Raw genomic sequence first — 20,058 nt, forward strand, 5'->3', positions numbered from 1 at the left:
GAATCTCATTGTATTTTAAAATGTAACATCCAGTGGTCACATACTTCTCTTCTCTCTTCAGATGCACTTTTAAAATATTTCACCACCACCGCCAGTGACACAGCATCAGGTGCTCCTGTCCTCTACCTCAGCACAGAGAGTGACACAGCATCAGGACTAAAGGCTGCACCAATAGACCCTGCTGACTGGCCATCTCTTCTAACTGACAAAGTAAGAAAGGAGTTAGTTCACAGACGACCATTTCAAATAAGAAACAGTTACACATATCCCAAAAACAAAGATGGGATAAAGTGTCCACATGACTTTTTTACCAGAGTCAAAAGAAGCTGGCTGATCTACTCAAAAAAGAATGATAGCTTGCACTGCTTCTGCTGCAAATGTTTCCTCCCAAAGAATACAGACTGTTTTTATTTTGTATGTAAATAGAATATTCTTTAATACCAATAGTATACCAGTGCAATACCTTATTTATATTGTATTTTTTATTTATCACTTGTTTCTTTCTTCAGTTTTTATTTGGTGTGATATTTTTGACTTAAAAGAAATAAAATCTTGAATACATACATGTAGTTTCTGTGTGAGTGTATGAAAATTGATTGTAAAATTGACTGCGATGCAAGGGGGCGCCAGCCAAAATCTTGCCTAGGGCACCAAATTGGTCAGGGCCGGCACTGTGTGGTTCAGTTGCTTAAGTGAACTGGAAAGGGACAAAAAAAGAACACACAGTGAGCAAGAAAAAGAACATTCATGGAGAGAAAAAGCAAGAGAATGCAGGCAAGAGGAGGATGACATGCTGGGTGGTGCTGGGGCTTCTGGTGGTGCTCTGACTGATTCAGAGTGGCATGTTGTTTTTTCTTCTGCTGGTATTCAGCCATGTGCCCATCACGGCCTCCGCATCATTCAGCCATCACACACAGGCACCCTAACAACTGACAGCTGAATAAAAAAAACAAACTAAGACAAGTCACATCAGTGCCTGTTAGTATTTGGTGTCAAGAGACAGGGACTTTGTTTTTCTTTGTTGAAAACTGTTTGTCTCTGCTGTTTGGTGTGGAATGAAACAGGTCCGATATAAGTATTTTCTTTCAGTTTAGAGACAGCCATGAATTGTTGTAAGTCTTAAATGTAAAATGGTCATTTTTTTTGTCTGTTCCTACTGAAGCTATTGATTTTATTATTGTTGTTCCCAATTAGAAGTTATCAAATCTTGGGCAGAAAGTTTCTTTGTCATTTAAATGAGACCCATACACTTTTCTTCGTAGGAGACTTGTCATAGGGAAAAAAGCACAGATGTATTTAATAAAATTAACGATGGTCCCATTCCATTACAGTGTCTCCTTTAACCTTTATAATGCAGCCTTGGTAAAAATGATAAATTACACCCGTGCTTTTCCTGCTGGCATCACAAAACGTCTGTTGTGAAAATGCCTAAAATGTTTGTATATGAGCCAGTGTTTAAAGTAGGAACTGGTGAGTTTGCTGCCTGTCTCACAGAACAGACATTTGTAGGTCAGCCAGCTAACTTTTGTTCAGAAAAATGATTTTCCACGCTCTAATTATCATTAAACAATTAGATATTACTGATGAATGTGGTCAGATACAATTGATGCTGGGTGCATGCTTGGTGGGGTTCTCTCCGATGGATGTGCAAGAGAAGTTTCAGTGATAATCATGAGCCTGCTAAAAAAAACATAAAACCTCACCCCATCTCTTAAAGAGCAGCTTTAATTGCATGGGAAAGTTTCAGTACAGTGAGTTCTGCAGGTAGGCATTTTAAACATTCAAACACTCAAACGTTCAAATGACAACTTCCCATCTTAATGTCAAATTAATTCTGTATGTTCAGAAACTGAGTTTTTGCCTTTTTGCTCACAATATCTCAAAATACATTTGGCTTGGTTCTCTTCTGGTGTACAAACTCAGTATGTATCTTATCATGTACAAGGATAATTAGGGTACTACATGGAGTTTTTAAATGGTTATGAAACAGTCTTAGTTTAAAGGTACAATATGTAATTTCCATCACTAGTGGGCTCTCTATCAAAACAAAACACAAGACATTTGTAGTTGTGCGATGCTGTTCAGCGTTGGTTAGAGTGTTGGAGGCTCAGTCCAACATGAGGAAAATCATATCGTCTGATCTGGATTCATCTTCACTCCAGATCATTTCTTGACCTGACTGAATCAGTGGTCCGCAGAGCAGACCTCCGTTGTCGTTGTCACTTTACTGTAATTTTGACTGCTGACTGGAACTTAAGTTTTTATCACCTTAAATTTGGTCTTGTTCGCTAACTCCCCTACTCCTGTAGTAGCGACAGCAACCTAATGAAATGGACCAATACTTTGAGTTAACTTGTGGTACAAAACTCAACAAAATATTTAACAAAGGACAAAAGTTTTCAGACATTTTAAGACAGAATTCCTCCATATTATATCTTTATTACTGATGTCTCTATATGAACTTCATAAGCAGACAAGATTTCAGCAAGAGGGTTGGCTATTTCTATAAAGTTATTCTTACCATCTGTCACCAGGTTGGAATACAGTTATTAAAGGAGTAATTTGTAAAATATGGGCAGAATGTGAAGGCAGCTCCAGAGTAATCGACAACTGCTTTGCTATCCTCGGTTGTAGCTAGCTACTGTTAGCTAATTAGCTCATGGCTCAGTTAGCTGTGGAGCCACAGCCGTAGAATTTGTCTGGACTGAGACCTCGGATCATGGAGGCGTCACCACAGGCAATGGGGCTCATTTCAGCCCAGTTTAACAGCTTGAGAGTGATCACAACTGGACACAGGGAATACAGTACGGAGGTGATTTACAGCGGTTCTGACCAGCACTATGACTCTGGGGGGCAACACAGCAGGCGAGGACAGCAGAGGCATGAAGGGGCAGAGGAGCAAGATAGAGTCAGGCATCAACAGCCGGTGAAAAAAGCAGTTAGAGTGGGAATATTTTCACATTTTACTGTTTTTGGCGAGTTTTATTTTCTTTATGATGTGTCTGAATAAACTGTGTTTTACAATGAGCTTCAAAGACAATTAAGCTCATGCCAGTTTGGTAAAAAAGGAGACTTAAATTAGAAGGCGTACAGTTGTATCTGTTTTGTAAGGAAAATAGATGTAAATAAGTAAGCACTTCCTTTCATGATGTTTTGTGAGTTTATTTTGTTAATTTATGACACTAAAAGCGAAGAGCTTGTGAAACGTAGTGAAGTCAATACTACGGGGGCTAACTGGAAATAAACTGCACTTCAGCAGATTTGGGTTGAAGGACTTTGCAGTTCCAGATTAGGATTAAATCAGATATGATGAACCAAAAAATCCTGGCTCATGCCACATCATCAACATCCTAATCACAGAGAGCCTGAGGACGTTGAGGCTTAGCAATACAGATCCACAGCTGGGGTCAGACGACAACACACATTTCAAAATGATTTAAACAATTCTCTGTTCTCTTTATTGAGCCATCTCTTAAACACACATTCACCATTCTCTGTTTTATATTTCCAACCTTTCACATTAAAACTGCCAACCAATGAAATAACATTCACATTCATTTCTCAAAAGGTATGCAAAATGTACAGTTAATAATTTACATAAATGTAGTGGCTTAATCCACTTAGCAAAATATCACAGCATCCTGCCATATTAATTATAATTACATTACTATTTATTACATAGACATAAATCTGTTTTTGGTGTTAATGTCACAAAATATAAGGAGTAGTAGTAAATCCATAACAGTTCTTAAGACATTTTTTCACATCTGTTGGACCTATACAAAATAAAAATTAAATAGTACATTCAAGCAAGCAAACAAATTAAATTAATAAAATGACCATTTATAAAACTGTAGTTATTCGGTCACTAAGTGACAATGAAGGTAAGTCTGCTTTAGGTGCGTTTTCAAAATACAAACCAAACTACACTTTTGCATATACTAGCATATTTACACATGTAGTAACATTTAAATTACTGCCCCTTATTTACTGAGACACACCATGGCTAAAGTTATTTGAATGTTGCTGGCACCCATCTGCAACAAGCTGTTGGTTTCCATTCATTCCAGTGCATTACAAAAATGAATTAAGGACTTGATTCCCGTGCGAGCTCAAGGTTGTAACAACATCATCACAAACCTTTTTGTCTAAAGACACATGTTGCGGTTAACTTGCTGCAAGTCTCAGATGTCAGAGTTGAATATAACCAGCAAAGGAGTGTGCCACAACAGCACACTTTAAATCCATTGTGAGGTTTCAGATGCATTACTGCAACCATAAAACAACTTGGACATAAAACAAAGCAAATATCTGGAATTTAGAAGTTGACTTGTACACCGTGTTCAAAAAAATGGAAACCAAATGCTGACCAGGTGGGATGAAAAAAACACTGGAGACTTCAAAGAAAAAACAGCATGCTTTAGAAAATAGTGACTCAAGTAAACACAATTTGCAAATAACAAAAAAAAAAAAAGAAAAGAAAAGAAAAGAAAGAAAAGAAAGAAAGAAAAAAGCTAAACCACCAGACCCTTCCAGGTAAACATCCACTCTTGTCTCTGCATGTATTTAAAACCAAAAAGCATGAAGGACTTAACAGGAAAGTCTTTACAAATGTGAAATATCAGTTAAGACCTCTGTTCAGTTAAGTCAAATCAATATGATACCACCCCTTTAACATCTTACATCTAATATTTGCTAAATGCCACAAGATCTACCCACCAGATAATACATTTTTCAAATTTAAAGGTTGCCATTTTTGCCAGTCTTATGGTACTTATGGAGAGTTTGTTGATTTTGAACCTTGGTGTTAAAAAATTAATTTAAGGTTAAAGGAAGTGTATGCATACAGGCAAGAAAACAAGGTCACTGTTGTATACCTAAAACACCACTAAATCAATATGGCCAGATTATGGTCACATTTACCTTCAGTCACCGTGCCTTGGTTTGCAAATTGTCTTACAAGCAACGCACACGCCAATTTAAGTCAATTCTCGGGACATCACTTAGACTTACATTCAATCCCATGAGACTTAGCCTAACCCTTATCCCAAACTTTAATCTAACCTTAGTCCAACTATTGAATTTAATAATGTATGTTATGTTGGCTACTGGTTTATTAATTCCACAGACATTTAAAAACAAGACCGCGCACGCACACACACGCACACACACACACACACACACACACACACAGTGGTCCAACTACGTGCCACAGTATTACTACCTAACCATATTGCCGTATACCTAAATGAAATGTTCACCAACATGCTGTTACATGCAAATGCAGTGACTGTCAAGAGAAGCTACAAATGTCCTATTGTACAGTACAGCTTGGAAATGCTGCTTCTGTCCTGTTGCCAAGACTGTCTGTTGATTTACTGTGTGAACTCAAATCCGTTATCCAGTGTAGCCTAACCCTGCAATGCTTCATCACCGAAAGTGCATAAATTGCTATTTTTTGATCCATAGTTAGTGGATGGATTTTACAACAATTCTTAAAAACATATGAACAAACACACAAACACATGCACACACAGTCTAATTTATGAGTTTGTATGTTTTTGTAAGAAAACAAAATGCCACAGTATATGGACTGAAATTTTCAATGCAACGCAAGTGAAATCATCTAATGGAAAACCGCAGTATGGTTTGCAAATACATTCCCTCATTAGTAAACTATATTAAAAGTTGTTCTATAAGCATTCTCAATGGCATCACTTAAATCACATACAATAGTCCCTTTTACAATCCAGTGCTAGTTAATGCAGCAGTGCTTTATAGTTTGATAACACAACGCTGTTGTTGAGTTTGGCTCCATACAGAATCTGATTTGGTTAGAACCCACTCATAGGCACTGGTTTAATCCTCTGTTGGAAACAGAGCAAAAGTAGGTCCTCCTGTTCAATATACAGTATGTCTGTGTCTGCACAACTTGCAGCAAGCTGGAGGTTCAGCTGTAGCACAGCAGGAAATGTGGGATGAGCAGTCAACAGGGTCTCTTGTGAGAGCAGCAGCCTACAACACAAAATGGAAGACATTATTCACTGCACTGGAAATGCATTTAAAATGTACAAATGCATACAAAATAATGTTACTGTTAGGGGTTTTCTCTTTTTGTTAAAATGATAAGGCTAGAAGCATTCTGTATTTTTCTTACAGTCTTCTCAGGAAAAGACTAAACCCAACCATAATGAGTGTGAACACAGTTTTGTTTTTTAAAAAGGTCTCAGTAACTTCCAAAAACCACTGGCTACTGTAGCTTTAGTAAATATTAATCAAGCAGAAGGAATTCCCCTTTTTTTGTGCATATGTACATATGTACAATAAGCTCTACAATAAGGTCTTTTTGGACCTGAGAACTCTTTAATGACTTCTGACTTTATTTGTCAGTGAAGATGAGATTTTGGTATACGATTAGATCACCACATCAGTTTATCTTATTAGACATTTGCTTGACGTTTTGTCATTATTTGAGTAGGGTTATGGCCAAAAATCGGTTCATTATTGAGTCCAAGTGGATGTTTGTACCATATTTGAAGAAATTCCCTCAAGGCATTCGCATTTACCAGAACAGGACAGAAGGACGGAGAAGCCGAAAACACAATGCCTTATTAGAAATGACTGTGGTCAAAATGTCAAGAATTTTGCTTAAAAGTGAAGTTGTGGGAAGTCATACATGTAACAATTTTCTAAATATTGTATAGGGCATACATTTAAAACTAGATCCGGTTCTCCAGTTTGAAATACCCAGAATGCTTCCACTTTAATCCAGCCACCCGGCAGATCAGCGACAGCTCTGTGGAGCACAGCAGTTAAAGCTAAACATTTGGCTGGAGTGGAATCATTGTGTCACTGAGAATTTTGGGGGATGCCAGTCGAGGATGTCACATTCTATAACATTCAGTGTCATCGCCCCCTGTCCCGCCGAGCAGCAGTGTGGGCGCCAGACAGGCCATTCAGCGATACACTCATCCCTCAGTGTAATGCATCAGTCTCAGTCTACTTCACTCCATCCATCCCTCCCTCTATCTCTTCTCTGCTGGCAAAACTGCTTCAATAGTGGCCTGTGCTTCACAGCTCAGTCTGTTTTAAGATCAGGTCTAACAAACAGTGCTAACAGAGACACAGATCATCCTGTCAAGTCCTTTTAGATTATTGGTTAACTCACCTCCATGTCAGCTGAGTCTACATTGAATTTGTAAGAACAAAACAAGGACTTTGCTGCTGTGGCTCCATCTTAGTCATCTCTTAAACTATGTACAGCTCAGAAAAAAAGGCAACAAATATCTCTCAAATTTGTGAAGAAGCACAAAGTCCAAAGCTAGGACACAAGAGTGCAATCTGTAATGATGAGGTGCAGTCTATTGCAGGGAGTGCATGCATGGCTGTCCATGTGATCTTGAGCATACTAATCTGACTGAAGACACCAAGTGCATTTCTGTCCACCCCCACTATCCATCCATATGCACACTTTATATTTGTGTGGATGCATTGCACCAGAAATTTTAGATATAATATCACAAAAAGCTTATTACACTTGGCTGAGCACAATGCCTTCAGTATTTTGAGACGATTGATCAACAATTTAACTAAGACGGTTGACGTATGTGTGGTATTCAACTAAACGTCAGTAGATCTTCATTTCAGTTATTCCTAGTACAGCACAGGAAGTCTTAGAGCTGCAAGAACAGATTCTTTTGGCATCTCAACTGTGCAAGGCTGAAAATAAATATTTGACTTAGGGCTGGGCAATATATATACGATATATATCATGATATGAGACTACACCATTGCATGTTGTCAGTTGAATCTTTTATAACTAGTGCGACAGTGAATTTGAAAGTATATTTATGGTGCACTTTATATATAATTCCTCAGTGAGATGTTATCCCCGAGCATTTTTGTAAGCTTCTATGTTTTATTCTGTTGTCTGTTTACTCTTGACTGACAACATCAGTCTCTGACTGACTGGCTCATCAACTTTCAGGGGGCAGCCGTAGATGTGCCAGTGTTTTGTTTTCAGATTTGGGATTCTATTTGTTTTTTATTTGTTTCGTTTTCATATTGATTTTCATCAAACATATTACCATGATTATAAAGATATAATGTCAAACGGGACAATTTGTCAGAAATCACAAATTTTATATGGGACCCACTAAATTTCCATGGGACTCACTCAAATGACCATCTGTGGGTCCCGAGAACTCACTATATTGAAAACCCAGCCACATCATTATATCCCCATTACTGATGATTATTTATCATAAAACTCATTGTGCTAATGTTTTGTGAAAGTATCAACAGTCATGTACCAATAGTCATGGCGGTACCCTTTCAGCTTTCTTAATACAAAGGTCAGCAAAAGGTTTATCAGAGCATTAAGTATGAACTTTCCTTTACCTTTTTTAAATGAGCTTGTCTGCAGGAAGTTGAGCTCCTCCCGTGTGCAATGACTCAACGTAGGCCAAGGCACTCTGCATGGAGGTCAGACAGTAGCCTTCCTCTCCTATTAAATAACTAAAAAAAAAAGAGAACACTTGTTAGCCGATAAGAAGACATCTTTAAGTAAACATCATAAACATGGTGGTTAGTCTTCCATTTATTTTAACTTTATGAAGTCAAAGAAAACAGTGAGAAGGCAAAGGACATGGGCAGAAACGTCTTTATTCTGACAGAACTGAACAAATGAGGCATGACTGCCCACAAAAATCCCAAACATCCTTCACAGAACAGGGCTGTTCTGCTGGAAACCACCACATCAGCTTTTTCCAATAGTGACTAAAGGACCAATCATCTCCACTCTACCTTGACCACACACAGTATGTAAGTGAAAGAAATCTGCTCTTTTCTCCACTTTAAGAGCTGTTATACATTTATTAAAGGGTGAGCACGGAGAGAAAAGAGGGGAGTGATGGATGGAGGGATGATATGTGATGAGGGAGATTTGCTCAGACACAGCTGACAGGAGACAGAACGGAGCTGGAGAGCAAGTCAACCCTGGCTGACCTTTAACTAACAAGAGCAAGACACGAGACCCAACTGTAGCCAGGATGCTGCACTGCACGGGTGGACACGACAAGAGTGAGAGACTTAGAAAGGAAAGGAGATAAGAAGATGCTTATCTCTTGACTGTGGTCTGGAAATTATGAATCAAATATAGCTTATGTGGTGTTAGCTTCGCACAATACCCAAATGTTCATACTATGGGCTATTATGAACTAATTTAATCAACCAATGATGTTTTAAATGCTTTAAATTTGATTCTTGCTTATGTGGGATGACTAAATAAAAATAAAGAGGATTTCAGATTCAAGTTTCCAGGGGGTTTAATGTTACTTTGCCATCTTGTATTTTACATTAATTGGTAGCAATAAGTGCAGGATTAACTTTGCTGTCAAATATGTAATCCGTCCTCTAAAGAAATATCATTGCATAAATATCATTCAACATTTTGTCCAAAGCTAAACTCAGACACTGGACAGTGTTTTACTTAACAGATAAGGGCAATTCCCCTTTAAGACTTAAGTATTGCTCATGTTCAACTCTCAACAGAAATGAGACCAAAGTGAGAGGTCTTATGATCGGCAGCTGGCAAAGATCAGGAACTGACATGGTGGCAGTGACAACGTTAACGGTGGTTACTTTCACTTCAGTCTGTCTTTCAAAGTCAATGTTGAATGAGCAATGTTCGAGCGCTGCTTGAAAGGAGACAACCAAAAAGGCATTTCAATTTAATTTGATACAGTATTCAAAGGATAAGATAACAGTATATTAACTGTAGTCATGACAATATATATTTAGATAAAAATTCTATGAACGCTGACTGACAGCCAATTCAACCAATCGTTTTAACTCTTAGCTTTCTTAATCACCGCCTTATGAAAGCAAGAGCCTATCAACCCACTTATAGCCTTGTGGCTTGTCTTGGCTCCACCACTCCCTTCACTTGAACCCTTCCAACCCACTGAACTATATAAACATCAAGTGGAACTTTATTTGTATTTTTATAGAGAAGAAAAACCAAATCCCAAATATCCTGACATTCCTTGGTCTCCGCCAATCTAACCGGCTGGCTTTTACAACCCACTGTTTTTATGGCCTTAAGTAGACCTCTTGGGTGTGGTTTTAACTGACACGCAAAGACACTCAGTATGATGAACTATATCAACTCAAGACCACCAGCCCTCCCTAACTGTTCTACTTGGCTGTTTATCTAGGGATTTGCTAACATGTATTCAACCTTAGTGTAACAGCTGGGCTTATATTGTCTAATTTTTGGTTTGAAATAAAGTCTTTCATACATGAATTCATTCATTCATTCATTCATTCATTCAGTCATGTTTACCACACTATTTTTAGAGGGCTTTTTAACACTATTGCATTATATGGATCCAGTTCCTCATCATCATTATTCCATTTAGTTTGTTTCTCAAGATACAAATTAGAGATGATATAATGCCATTCTTTCCTCCCCCTTAGCGATTGCTGATAACTAAACTTGTGTATTGGCTAGGAATATAACGATACACAGTATGATAATATTACAATAAATAGTCCACAATACAATATTTATCATGAAAAAACAAAGAAAAACATGTCCTTTCATAATAAAGCTGATGTGTACAGCATTTATTATTTGTAAAAGTGATTGGACTATGTACAATTGAATAAACAATACAGCAGCCAATAGCAATCCTTCCCTTCATCTGATTGTACAGCGAGAGTACAAACAGTACTATACAAATGACAAGGAGAGATAGTAGAATGCATTTATATTGATTTCCTTTGATAGATCCATTAGCTTTACGAGCAAAATAACATGATATGTTGGTAGATATCCTCACAGTCCCACGACGGTATCGCAAATTTTTTGATCTCGATATCGCAAAATTCGATATATTGTTAAATCCCTAGTATCGGCAAATACCAAGTAGCGATCCAATCCAAATTCTATGTCTGTCTAGGGACAGATTTTATCATTGTGATAACGTCCGAACTGTGCAAGATACAGTCATAAAACTTTAGAGGTGTGCAGTTGAGATCACAATTAAGGTCTAAGTTCTCTAGTACTAATCAGGCCGAGTACTAAGACCTCATGTACTGTCGTAATGACTACTTATGTCGTTTTCCACTAGCACTGAGTCAAACCGAGCCACACCAATTTGCTTTTCCATCACCAGTTTTACTTAGCCAAGTTGAGCCGAGCCGTGCTGGTGATCGACCTGCTCTGAAGTAGGCCAAAGCTGGGCCCTGTCCGCCTCCCAAGTGGGCTGCAGTGACGTCTCGCGACTGCAGCCAACTCATGAATAGCACCCGTCTCCACCTAAAATCGATACTCAACTCATGTCTGTGCAGGAAACCTGAGAGAAAGACTTTTTTTTTGTGGAAATGCAAGATCCTGGCCGCGTCAGGCTGCCGCGCCGAATCAAACTGAGTAGAGCCAGGCTGGCAGATGTAATAGGCAAATGGCATTAGTAGAAAATGTGAAAATGTTGACCGTCATCGCTGCTGGTGTGCTTCCATCGCAAGATGGTCTCTAGTTTTATATATTATTTTATTTTTTACTACTTACCCTGTATAGTTGTGATATGATTACTATCATTGTCGTGTGGCCTGGCTGAGGTTAAACATGAACAAATACCATAAACGAATACCATAGAACTTTCTTATTATTTAGTTTGACAGCCAGTCACAACTGAGAAAGAACACAAATGTCAACAAGTTTGCTGACACGACACTTAGGAAAAGATGGATAGAGATGAGTGCAATACACTGCTAGATTCAACCTGGCACAACACCGATCTGCCCTGAAACCCTAAGGTCAGTCAAAGCAGTAACAGAGATGAGTAGTATTGTGCAAGCTGGCTCCGATTTCTATTAGGTCCACTTTCCACATGTTCAGTCTAAGTAGAAGTTTCTTCCTGTGGGGAGGGGATTGTGAAAGTACAAATACTTACACAATACACAAAATTGTGACCTAAACCTATTCAATTAATTTTTTTTGTGTAATTACTGCAAACAATGGATATGTTTATTCAGCATCTTTTTGACATCGTCATGATGACTCACCCTTCATGAATGAACTCCTCCAATGCAGCGCATTCAGACACCAGCTGAGGACACTGGCACTGCAGAGCCACGAAGGACAGAATGGGCAAGAGGTCATCTGCACCACTGTCAGACCAAAGGAAGAAGGAGGCAGTGAGATCAAGTAAAAGAGGGAAACACAAGTAAATAAATAGAGCTGTAGGGGAAAAAATGTAGTGTGACACTGACAGAGTATGATGGTATGTGCTCCCGAGGGCACTGAATGGAATCTAAATCAAATGTAGCTCTTAATGGGAGCGAGTTCAGGGATGGAAATGATAAAGCTTTTTTTCTCTCCCACAGATCTGTTGGGAGGACAAATTGCAGTCTGGGAGATGATGACAGCCTGATAGCATTCTCCCTGTGTGCAGACAGTGACCATTTGTTTATCAGGACTCACACGCAGGGCTAACCGCTTGCTTGCTAGTTTGCGTGAGAAGGTAGATTGCTGGCCCTCGACTGACCCGGCCGCATGCAACTAGATATTGTCCTCCCACAGGTTCTGGAAGGTGTGGACAGGCTCATGTAACCACTAAGAGCTGGACCTCCCACACACACACACACACACACAATCACAACCCTGATTTATAATCTTCTGAGTTCAGTACTGTAAACACACACATCAATCCACTCACACGAAAACTGGTGTCTCTGCATTCCAAGGATACAATACGCTATTCCAACATGCAGAAATACTGATTCCACCAAGAAGATTAGGCTCCATTATGAGCTCTAATGCATTTAAATTTAATGGAGAACAAAAACAAGTCAGAAAACAGCAAAAATTGGTAGAGGGGTAAAATGTTCTTAATCAACAGGATACAGAGAACAAGTGGTGCCCAATTTAGCAGCACAATAGAAGAGAGAAAAGAAAGGGAAGTGGACAAAAGAACACAAGAGAACAAATGAGCTCCTAGTTGGTCAAGGACAAAGACCTGACAAAAATGGAACTGCTGGTCAATGAGTAAAGGAGGGCAGCGAGCACAATAATGTGTGTTTGTGTGTGAGAAATTAGAAACTGTATGGTGGGGCAGCAAAAAAAATAAGCAGAAACAATGGGGGAACCAAATATACAATGTAAATATACAATAGATTCATCCCTGCTGAAATCTGATGAGCTCGTCTGTCAGCAGAACAATGCAATTAGTTATAAATCCACTGCCATCCATCAGTGAGGCCTTGATCTAGGGGTGGGCGATATGGCAAAAATATCATATCACGATTTATTAAAAATAAAATCACGATTTCGATTTTATCACGATCTTAAATCAAAAAAAGAAAAACAGACAATTTAGGTCAAAGAACCTTTATGAACAGATTTTAATTTAAATAGTTGCAGTTTTGCCAACATGTGCAAACAACGTAAACATACTAAAAGGTAAACAACAACACTCTGATAAAGTGCACTCTTGCAACATAAAAGGTAGCTTTCAATAAACATGAAAGTAAAATATCAATGAAGACATTACTGTTTGTTTTATTCAACACAGTCATTTTAACAGGATTTAAGTATATCAAAACACTTAATAGCTTATTGAAAAGGGTCCGTCAGTGAGTCGGACTATCCGATGGGGGGGTGGGGGGGTCGCGGTAATTTGAACACTGTACAATTAGCGCATTTACGGTTTATTAGCGGCCAAGCGCGACCTATCCATGTGTGCGTGCGTGCGTGCGTGCGTGCGTGCGCACCCGAGAGAGGCGGCAGGTGGAGGGGCTAACTGGCAGAGATGAGAGATGGTGAAACGCTGTTTTTTTTTTTTTTTTTTTTTTTAAAAAGCGAACAACTCCTCCGTTTGGCTTTCAGCCATGGCTCTGCATGCGGCTACCGCTACACACATAAACAAGGAGACGGGTAAGAAGGCGCGTCACTGCCCGTAATTCGCTATGATGGGTCGGTCAGGTTGACGACGTAATACGTTTGGTGCGTCGGTGCATCAGCATAGAACTGCAATTTATAGACTGTGCCCTAGACGATCCCTACGATCTCTGCACTTTGGCAGATCGTCTACACATTCTAATCCTTCACGATCTAATATCGTCATATCGCACACCCCTACCTTGATCTAAAACAATATATGAGTCACAATGACACACAGAAAGACAACCTGTATTTAGATGACTAAGAACAGCAGTCACATATGGGCTGCAATCAGGACAGAACAAATTTGAACGCTGGCAGAGTGGAAGCAGGAAAGTATACATTCCAAATTTAGTTTAGAGATAAATTTAAGAGTCAAAATGTTCATTTCACTTCCGAGTGGCAGTTTTACAAGGCATCAACAGGTATGAGAGACTTAAATTTAGAGCTTTTTAAGACCTTTTCCAGATCAAAGACTGACTTTTCAACAAATCATGTCTTTCTTATTCAAGCACTGCAGATAATTATCAAATCAACATATGCGTTTGTAGTCAAACACACAGGCGCTGAACCAAAGAGCGTCCTTTGAGAATGGGTTTGTACATGTTGTAACATGTTTTCTTACATCTAGAGAACAAGATTTGTAGTCCAGAGCATCTCTGGAGCACTATAGTACTTCATTATTATGGGGCGCCGATTGTAAAGTTGCGCATGTGAGGTGTCTGCTGTTAGATGCAGCATATTTATACAAATGGTTTGTATTAGGAGATATATTGGAATGTTAGTTGCTGTTTGGGCCTTCCTGACTTGGAGGTTATTTGGTTAGGGGTACCAGAACGTTGACATGATGGTGCTGCTGTCAAGTTAACATACAACACATGCTAAAATAAACAGCAACTTTTCGACACATTTAGCAAAAAACAAATTTAAAAAACATGTTAATTTTAAAATGTTACTTTTGACCAGATTTACAGCAATATTTGTGAATTTTGTGATATTTACTTCTCTTGTAAAAATATAATGTCAATGTTAAATCTAAATACAAAATCTAAATCTAAATGTTAAATATTAAATCTAAATGTTAAATCTAAATCTAAATGTTAAATTTAAATCTAAATGTTAAATCTAAATGTTAAATATAAATATAAATGTTAAATGTTAAATGTTAAATATAAATATAAATGTTAAATTTCAATGTTAAATCTAAATCTAAATGCTAAATGTTAAATCTAAATGTCACGGTGAAACTAAATATTTAGCTAATATGCAAATTCACACTGCCTGTCACCGGAAGTACCACAATAAAAGCTCATTGACGCGAACAAGCGCTATCTGAGGTCTCCTCTGGTAGTCAGGCGAGTGATTGTGCTGCACTGTTAGTCACGTCTCCTCACCGTGCTCTCATGTTGCCTGCCACCATGTCCAGCGACTTAGCTGGAAACATTGGTAGGGCCGTTTTGGCGGCAATACAAAGGTTCAGCAATGCGTCTGCAATGACAGCCCTTTTCACAGAGTCGCCGCATTATCGCCACAGTGGCGGTTCGCCAATTCTCCGTCGTTGTTTGTTCACAGAGCCAAGCAGCTTGATGTTTGGTGGGTCAGGATCTCAATCCCAACACATTATAACAGCATCCATATGATTATAAACAGTCAGCGGGTACATGTTTAGATTGACAGGACTCCTGTCAATGGAGGACACCTGGGGAAACACCTTGAAAAAAAACACACAGACGTCATCAACATGACGTGTACCGCCACGCCTCTTTAGGAGCCGCAGCGCCGGCTTTCTGTGTGAATAACACAGCGGTTCGTCTTTACGCCAGCACTGCTTGGCTCTGTGTGAACAACCAACAGTGGAGAATTGGCGAACCACCGCTCCGGCGATAATGCGGCTTCTCTGTGTGAAAAGGGCTAGCGGCAGCTACAGCATCCACCACAGCAATCTGTAGCTTTTATTTGGGTACTTCCGGTGACAGGCAGTGTGAATTTGCATATTAGCTAAATATTTAGTTTCACCCATGACATTTAGATTTAACATTTAGCATTTAGATTTAACATTTAGATTTAGATTTAACATTTAGATTTAACATTTATATTTATATTTAACATTTAGATTTAGATTTAACATTTAGATTTAGATTTATATTTAACATTTAGATTTAACATTTAGATTTATATTTAACATTTAGATTTAAATTTAACATTTAGATTTAAATTTAACATTTAGATTTAACATTTAGATTTAAATTTAACATTTAGATTTAACATTTAGATTTAACATTTAACATTTAGATTTAACATTTAGATTTATATTTAGATTTAACATTTAGATTTATATTTAACATTTAACATTTAGATTTAAATTTAACATTTAGATTTAACATTTATATTTATATTTAACATTTAGATTTAAATTTAACATTTAGATTTAACATTTAGATTTAGATTTAACATTTAGATTTAACATTGACATTATATTTTTACAAGAGAAGTAAATATCACAAAGTTCACAAATAATGCTGTAAATCTGGTCAAAAGTAATATTAAAAAATTCACATACTTTTTTTTATATGGGGTTTGGTGCTAAATGTGTCGAAAAGTTGATGTTTATTTTAGCATGCGCAACTTTACAATTGGCACCCCATACATTATAATGATGTTTGTCACACATTTTACTTTAATCAAAATAAGTGCAGCTTCTTGCGATTTCGGTATTGAACTAGGCCATATTGTGATTTATTGTGCAGCCCTAAGTTTGTGGTAATTAAGACCTCACAAATTAAAATTTAAGACTATTTAATGTTAAAGGCCTAACATTTATAAAGAATAATGATATTTAAAGACTAATGACCTGCAGACCCTGTAAAGTCTTAATCTAGCCACTTGCAAGATTAAGACATTTAGAGGAAAAAAACAAACAAAAACAAAAAATCAACCAGATCAGTGATGAGCTAGTAGTGCCAGAGTCTGAATTAGAAAAACAGCTGTCCCTTTGAAATGCTGGCTTTGATTCAAATATTTTCCATTCTGGCCTAGCTGTAATGATTTTCACCAGAGATGATTACAGATGATAAATCCTGGGATGACATTAGACATGATTGTTTTCTTGGTCTCCAAAACATGATCGAGAAAAAATAAATCATCTCAATGTGGTTTGGCCACGTTCGACTCGTGTTTCTAGGTAACAAAACAAATTTGACATGACATGATTTAGTTTTTATTTCTTGGAACTACAGTTTGTTACCAAGTTATATAATTTAGTGGGACTTAAAGTACACACAAAAATCCTTTGTCACAAGTTTTTTGGGCAATAAGCTTTGAGAAGCACTGTTGCCCAGTCAACTCTCCTACTCTGCTGTCTCTGATCATTTCCCACTCACGCCGATACAAGGAGACAGATATGGAGCAGGAGACATAGCCTCAGCTAGTCTCACAGATCATTAGTGCATCTAACAAAAGAGAGAAAGGGATGAGGGCAAGAGTGTATGAAAACAGACAAGATATCAGATGACTCAAAAATAAACTGGCAAAAATCATGTTCCTTCTCCAGATGGTGTTTGTGTGCTGGTCCACACTAAACTCTGTCAACATATAAAGCATACAAATAAAACCTGTTATATGTTGGTAACATATCCCATGGTAAGCCCCTTTAAAAAATGCCTAACCTTAACCCAAAACTGGTTTTCCAAACAACCCAGTAAATGCTCCTATTCTAGGCTGAGATCCCCACCCACCATAATAAAAATGTTGGCTCTGGGTTTCTTTACTTGTGTGTTCACTGGTAGTCTCAGTTTCTGCTTGTAAAATAGAACTGCAGCAAATAGTCTATCAGTTTTCAACTTAAATGAATTGCCAGATATTTTGATAATTGATTAATCATTTAGTTATATATTCTTAAGAGTTATTTCTTAAGAAACAAGGACAAAATTCTCAGATTCCAGCTTCTTAAATGTGAATATTTTCTGGTTTCCTCTAAAACTGTAAACTGAATATCTTTGGGTTCTGGACAAAACAAGAGTTTTGAGGACGTCATCTTGGGCTTAGGAAAAAAATGATCAACTTTTTTCAACAATTTTCTGACATTTCATGAAGCTAATCACTTAATCAGAATAATTATCAACAGGTAATATACAAATAATCGTTAGTTTCACCCCTGTTGTAAAATACTGATGCAGAAATATTCTCAGTCCACTTACTTTAAGATGAGTCTTAAAATATTCAGTGATGAGGTTGATGATGACTGGTTGATCTCTTGGATGTGGTTCAAGGGACGATGAACATTAAAACCAGTTTTCTCTGCATATATTTGTCAGTATTTCAGTCAAATTTTGTCAACACAGAACAATTTAAATTCCACGGCACACTGTATGTTCACTATTGTGGGTGCTTCAACCCCCTGAGCATTTGTCTGACTCCGTGCATCATCATGGATTTCTAAAACCCTCCATCTATATTCTTCTCTTCCTCAAGACTCTTGTTGGGCCCTGGATCTGTTCAAAAATGCAGACATGACGACCCACTTTTAGGCCTGGCCAGGAAGAGGCACTACAGGGGGCAATAGACCTAGGAGAGCTCCTGCTGTGCCAGGCTTAGCTGAGCACTGATGAGTCCTGACAGGGTAGCTACCAAGGCAGAAAGCCCTTAAATGATGTTTGGGTACTTCCACTGGACTTTGGGACAGCCTTTTCCTCACTATAATAACCACGGAGTTAATGTAGAAAAGGCTTTTATTTTGACGTTTAATGAGGTGTATCTTGTAGGAATTAAGCTACAAGAATAATACAATCCCTAACAGTCCTACTCTGTACTTTACAATGTTCTTACCTTTTAACTATCAAACTGTTTTCATGTAATTATAGTAAAAGTATAGCAGAGGTCACAAACAGGCAGACCACTAATTAATAAAATATTGAGAATATTCAAACCCGAATTAAGGGCACAGAAAATAAAGGCAGCTTTCTCCACTGTGAACACTGTTAATATCGCCCCAGCTACACATGTGTATGAGGCTGGCCCCAACACAATTCCAGGCCAGATCTAAAATCCTGGCAGATAAAGTTAGAGCTCACTTCCCTCACCGAAAAAGAGAACGTGTGGAGTGGGATATAGGAAGGAAACTGTTCAGTTGTTGAGATGTATTGAGATTGTTTAAGTTGATTGACACTGTTAAGACGTGAAGTAGTAGTATTTTTTCTAAAATAATTGTTAAAATACATTTTTTATTTCAAGAGGGATTTTTTTGCCTCCCTGTTATGTATTTTATTTTAAAATGCAGCCCTTATTTTAGTTGAAATTAGAAAAGAACATTCATTCATTATTTAAGTTCAATGTGAAAATGGACAATTTTGTTGAAATATAGAATTGTACTTTCTTTAATTTTACAGTCAGTTGTCAGCTACATACAGAAGTTGACACAACCACTAGGCTTCTTCAGTATATTGTTCAAGGCACTGATTCATAATGCAACTTGGACATTATGATGTTCTGGACCTTCGCTTGAGGAAATTTTCTCTAACTGTACCTCTTTGGATTTGAACTGAATACCCCTGATGAACAGTATATAGCATAGTATAGTATAATGCATGTGATGCCGAAGCCCCAAAGAGCTGGCACTTGTTGCAGCTGATGATTTACTTACATGGCGGCTGTTTTTGGTGTGGAGTCTACCTCATGAAGACACCTGTAATCCTCGGCACAGGCACAGATCAGCCGTAATGTCCTAACTGTAACGAAACATAGTAGTAGAAATTAATATAAACCATATTAAACTCTTGTCCTTGGACCAAATGTACAATATACAGACACTGAAAGAGAGCGCTGGTGTTTAAAAACTAAGCAATTTACCAAAATGGCTTTCTGTGATTAAAAGCAACTACAAAATTAACTGGTCCCAGAACGCAGAGCAAAATGACAGAATCAATTAAATATCAAATGTGGGCGATGATCGATGATTTGCAATCTGACCAAACCAACCAATTTTCCATTTTTTTCTTTAAATGGCAAATGGTGCATTAAACCAGTCAGAGCTTCATTGAATGGATGCATCAAATGTTATTAAATGTTGTACACTTCAGCTCACACTTCATCAAAAATCCAAAGAAAAGGACACCTCA

General features: G+C 37.9%; 1 protein-coding gene across 1 annotated transcript in view; it reads right to left on the reverse strand.

The window, feature by feature from the left end:
- Window positions 1-3,432: 3,432 nt before the first annotated feature.
- vps9d1 (VPS9 domain containing 1) overlaps window positions 3,433-20,058 on the reverse strand; it is a 40,394-nt gene continuing 23,768 nt past the window's right edge. The window contains exons 14-17 of the mRNA XM_073472189.1: window positions 19,584-19,668; window positions 12,070-12,174; window positions 8,401-8,517; window positions 3,433-6,015 (exon numbers count right to left, since the gene is read on the reverse strand). Of these exons, the coding sequence (XP_073328290.1) occupies window positions 8,406-8,517; window positions 12,070-12,174; window positions 19,584-19,668 (302 nt within the window). The 3' untranslated portion in view covers window positions 3,433-6,015; window positions 8,401-8,405. The remainder of the gene's footprint in view (window positions 6,016-8,400; window positions 8,518-12,069; window positions 12,175-19,583; window positions 19,669-20,058) is intronic.

The sequence above is a fragment of the Pagrus major genome, chromosome 8 (genome assembly GCF_040436345.1).
Source record: "Pagrus major chromosome 8, Pma_NU_1.0".
Taxonomy (NCBI): domain Eukaryota; kingdom Metazoa; phylum Chordata; class Actinopteri; order Spariformes; family Sparidae; genus Pagrus; species Pagrus major.